Below are 5,247 nucleotides of genomic sequence, written 5' to 3'. Positions count from 1 at the left end.
ACTTGTATCACTGAAGTTCCTCGGGAAGAAATTTTACAGAAAATTATCAAACGACCAGATACATAACAAATAGTTCTAATGTGTATTTAAGTATATGGATTGTTCTAATGTGTATTTCAATCTATGAATAGTTCTAATGTGTATTTAAACATATGGATTGTTCTAATGTGTATTTAAACATATGGACTGTTCTAATGTGTATTTAAATATATGAATAGTTCTAATGTGTATTTCAGTCAATGAATAGTTCTAATGTGTATTTAAATATATGGATTGTTCTAATGTGTATCTTAACCTATGACGTGCTCTAAACTGAGCTAAAATTTTGTTCAAATACTTTGTTAATAAACTATCATAAATACAAACCTCTTTAGAAAATGCAAAAATTTTTTCAACAATGATGAAAGTAAAAAGGCCTAAAAGCACCAGAAATCCTAGATGCATGTGAGCTGTGTGGAGATCTGGGCCAACTGAAACAAAGAAGATATACATTTTACATCTGGTTATAATTATGATCACTTCCTTTTAAAATTACTCTTTTATCAAAGTTTGTATCACTTAAAATCTTTTACAACCAGTTACAAAATAATTTAGAGTTTTAAACTTTTAATAAAATAATTTGGAGTAATATTTCAAACACATGATGTGATGTTGTTGTAGGTTCAAGACCCATACAACATTGTTGAAAAGCTGGTTCAAATTCCTACTCATAAATCATTACACTGTTGCTGCAGGGTGGCTAACTCCCAGTGTGTCAATGTCTCACATACATCACTTCATGATGTCCTTGCTATAACATTCACAAAATTCAAAAGATAAGTGAACAGTATGCCTATGTCTAACAGCTTACCTGTTTACTAATTTTTCAAAGACGTGAAGTTTAATACACATAAGCTATCATGAATCATTTTACTTTCAGTAACAATCTTTAAATACAGTTCCCTTTTGTTTTCAGTAAAAATAGGTGCTTAGAACTCTAACAAAGTTATGGGTCTGCTACTCTCATGAACTTGTGAAACCTTAACCTATGCCTAGCCTGTGACACCACTCAATATAACCTAACCATTATGTCTAGTTGTATAACCCAATCAACTGATTAATATCCTTTCTTCAAGTCTTAGATACATGACAACTGCTAAGTAAAACTAAGGTGATTATGCACGTTCAAACACTGAACAAACAAACAAACAACTATAGGAACAATGACATTTAAGAAAGTCAATAGTGTAGGGTTACAATTCTACCAACCATAACATTGTAGCGCTGTGTGTGTGTGTGTGTGTGTGTGTGTGTGTGTGTGTGTTACACATTTACGTTCTTGTTACGCTGCAGTAAAAGCTATTGGGTGGGTCAAATATTTTAATAGTTTTGTTACTCTATATGTAAACCTCACCTTATTAAATTAGATTATTCAATTAAAAAACTTTTTGAAAGAAATGTTGATCTAACTTAAACTGTTCAACTCAAGTATCGAATCACATGAATGAGGCATAGATAATCAAACTCCTATGTAGAGACAGCAAACACTGTGTAAGTTGTATCCTATACTTTCTTTAATGTTACTCTCATTACCAGTATTCCTTGGAGATTCTAACATAATTACTTTTAACTTATTATTATTATTATTATTATATACCTTTTATAAGCATTATTTTTCATTGTTAGCTAAATATAATAATAGTATTGGTTAGAATGTTTAATATATCTATTTTAATTTAGTATTAATATTACATATTTTATCATACGAATTATTTTGTATTGTAGGCTTAATATATGTATTTCGGTCTATCCTAAATCTCTTAGTTGACTGAACCTCGTGACTTATTATTAGGATATGATCCAAAAATATCATTTAACAGCAAAGGTGGATGAAACTGGTGCCCTACAATTGTTATCAGTAAGAATGTAAAACCAGTATATTAAATCAGCTGTATTCATGTCTCTGATCTATAAAGGCAGCTTGCTTTGATTAGAAGTTAATATTAATTAACTGGTCCTAGTTGATATCTTATAACTTAAATGATGGACAACTACATCATGCTGACCATGACATATTCAAGTATGTTCAATGAATGATGGCTAACTACATCATGCTGACCATGACATATTCAAGTATGTTCAATGAATTATGGATAACTACATCATGCTGACCATGACATATTCAAGCATGTTCAATGAATGATGGATAACTACATCATGCTGACCATGACATATTCAAGTATGTTCACTGGTTGATAGATAACTACATCATGCTGACCATGACATATTCAAGTATGTTCACTGGTTGATAGATAACTACATCATGCTGACCATGACATATTCAAGTATGTTCAATGAATGATGGATAATTAAATCATGCTGACCATGACATATTCAAGCATGTTCACTGGTTGATGGATAACTACATCATGCTGACCATGACATATTCAAGCATGTTCAATGAATGATGGATAACTACATCACGCTCACCTACGACACGTTTGAAAATGTTCATTCTGATAAGTGCTTATCTATTGAAATTTTTTCTCAAGTTAGTCTGCAGCCCGATTAATAAGAACTTTAAGAACCACATTAACTGTCTTCAATGGTGCTATTCTATCTATAAAATCTAGGACCAAATAGATGATGTTGTTATGCGTTCAAGATTACCTTCTTCCTCAGCTAATTATTTACTTTGTTTTAATAGAAACACGAGTCATAAAAACAACTGGTATCTTTCAAACTTTTACACCACCAAAAGAATGTAAATAATGCTTTTACCATAAGGCTTGAAATATTCCAAACATGTTTAAATTTACAGAATAACATAACAGTAGTTAGTTTTAGTTTAGTAGAACATCACCTAATCCAGCAACTTTCTATTTTTTGACACATTGGTTCATTACTATAATGTAACAATGAATGTAATGCATGTCATAAAAATACTAATTAAATATCTTGATTCATTGTACATATAAAACCATAAGTGAATTTTAGTGAAAATTAGTTCATAACATTAAGAAGTTTCAGATAAGAATGACTTTCTCACTGATATGATATTAAAACAAGAATATTTTTATTGAACAATCTAAATATAATGTTCCTAAACTTTAAATAATTATCGCTTTGAGTTGTATGAGTAAACATGCTTAATATGTTAGAACACAATGATACAGACTTGTTTATATAGCTTATGTATGGTTGAAATACATTCTAAAATTAGTTAGAAAACAACTATATAGACATGTTTATATAGCTTAGGTATGGTTGAAATACATTTTAAAATTAGTTAGAAAACAACTATAATGACATGTTTATGTAGCTTAGGTATGGTTGAAATACATTCTACAAATAGTTAGAAAACAACTATATAGACTTGTTTATATAGCTTAAGTACGGTTGAAACACATTTTAAAATTAGTTATAAAACAACTATATAGACTTGTTTATATAGCTTAGGTACGGTTGAAATACATTCTATAATTAGAACACAACTATATAGACTTGTTTATATAGCTTGGTACGGTTGAAATACATTCTATAATTAGAACACAACTATATAGACTTGTTTATATAGCTTAGGTACGGTTGAAATGCATTCTATAATTAGAACACAACTATATAGACTTGTTTATATAGTTTAGGTTCAGTTGAAATACATTCTATAATTAGAACACAACTATATAGACTTGTTTATATAGTTTAGGTTCAGTTGAAATACATTCTATAATTAGAACACAACTATATATACTGTTTATATAGTTTAGGTACCATTGAAATACATTTTAAAATTAGTTAGAAAACAACTACATAGACTTGTTTATATAGCTTAGGTACGGTTGAAATACGTTCTAAAATTAGGATGATGTTCCTAGCATGCGATATCACTTTCGAAGATTATTATTATTGCTCATCAATAAAATAATTAATAAATTAAAGCTATACTGTTTATACCACCAGATGACTACAGATTCATGTGAATAAACCTATCAGATAGAACTTATTAGAACATGTCTTAGGTGAATGTGATATAATCTAAATTACTTTAAGATCTTAACTAAGGCTGACACTGAATGTAGTCTCAGCATAAAAGAGACCCTACTTATCCACAGATACATTCTATGGCCACAATTTAAAACAGTTAGTTCAGAATGTAGTTTCTTACTTAACTTGCAATAACAGTTTACTTCTTTCAAACTAGGTTCAAATAAAAGCTTTTTGACACAATAATCAGAAGTTATTATTAGTTAGTATTTATTAGGTTATTCTACCCAATATTCCAGGTCAAAACATTTCTGATATTTCTCTATACATCTAATCAAACGTTATTATTAGTTAGTATTTATCAGGTTATACTACCAAATATTTCAAGTCATAACATTTCTGATATTTCTCTATACATCTGATCAAACGTTATTATTAGTTAGTATTTATTAGGTTATTCTACCAAATATTTCAAGTCATAACATTTCTGATATTTCTCTATACATCTGATCAAACGTTATTATTAGTTAGTATTTATTAGGTTATTCTACCAAATATGTCTAGTCATAACATTTCTGATATTTCTCTATACATTTGATCAAACGTTATTATTAGTTAATATTTACTAGGTTATAATACCAAATATTTCAAGTTATAACATTTCTGTAACTAATTCATTCAGAAGTGTTTTAAAAACTAATGCAACAATTACCTTTATGCAAGTTATTCCATGCTTCTGGGAGTAGATGAAGAAATATATCACCCAACAATCCACCAACAGCAAAACTTAGCAACTTTCGCAGTGTTTTAGCCCCATCTAAAAAAAACAAAGTGTAAGATTAATTATATGAAATGTCTTACAGTTTCATCAGCTATGGTGACCACAATCAGGAATGAGATGAAATGTGAAACTAATGATAAACTAAAATGAACAAGGTTTTAAATTTACTTTATCAAATATGTTTACAAGATTAAATGAAAAAACATAGTGACAAATTCTCAATTAATTTTAAATTATGTTTAAAATATAATTAAAATAACTAGGAAACCATACTATATTGGCATTGCCAGTATCCACCAACATAACTGAATAGTCTTCCTATGTGAAACCTAACTAAAATTCTATAAAGATACACATACATATACATGTAAAATTTGTATCAATTCTGTTTAGAGTTGGCATGTAAAATTTGTATCAATTCTGTTTAGAGTTGGCATGTAAAATTTGTATCAATTCTGTTTAGAGTTGGCATGTAAAATTTGTATCACTTCTGTTTAGAGTTG

The 5,247-nt window shown here is 28.8% G+C and overlaps 1 protein-coding gene across 1 annotated transcript in view; it reads right to left on the bottom strand.

The window, feature by feature from the left end:
- The window catches only part of LOC106467273 (zinc transporter ZIP13-like), a 62,900-nt gene that overhangs the window by 23,587 nt on the left and 34,066 nt on the right, over nucleotides 1-5,247 (bottom strand). The window contains exons 2-3 of the mRNA XM_013927600.2: nucleotides 4,676-4,780; nucleotides 367-470 (exon numbers count right to left, since the gene is read on the bottom strand). Of these exons, the coding sequence (XP_013783054.1) occupies nucleotides 367-470; nucleotides 4,676-4,780 (209 nt within the window). The remainder of the gene's footprint in view (nucleotides 1-366; nucleotides 471-4,675; nucleotides 4,781-5,247) is intronic.

The sequence above is a fragment of the Limulus polyphemus genome, unplaced genomic scaffold, assembly GCF_000517525.1.
Source record: "Limulus polyphemus unplaced genomic scaffold, Limulus_polyphemus-2.1.2 Scaffold2550, whole genome shotgun sequence".
NCBI lineage: Eukaryota > Metazoa > Arthropoda > Merostomata > Xiphosura > Limulidae > Limulus > Limulus polyphemus.
This window is presented reverse-complemented; position numbering and strand designations above follow the sequence as displayed.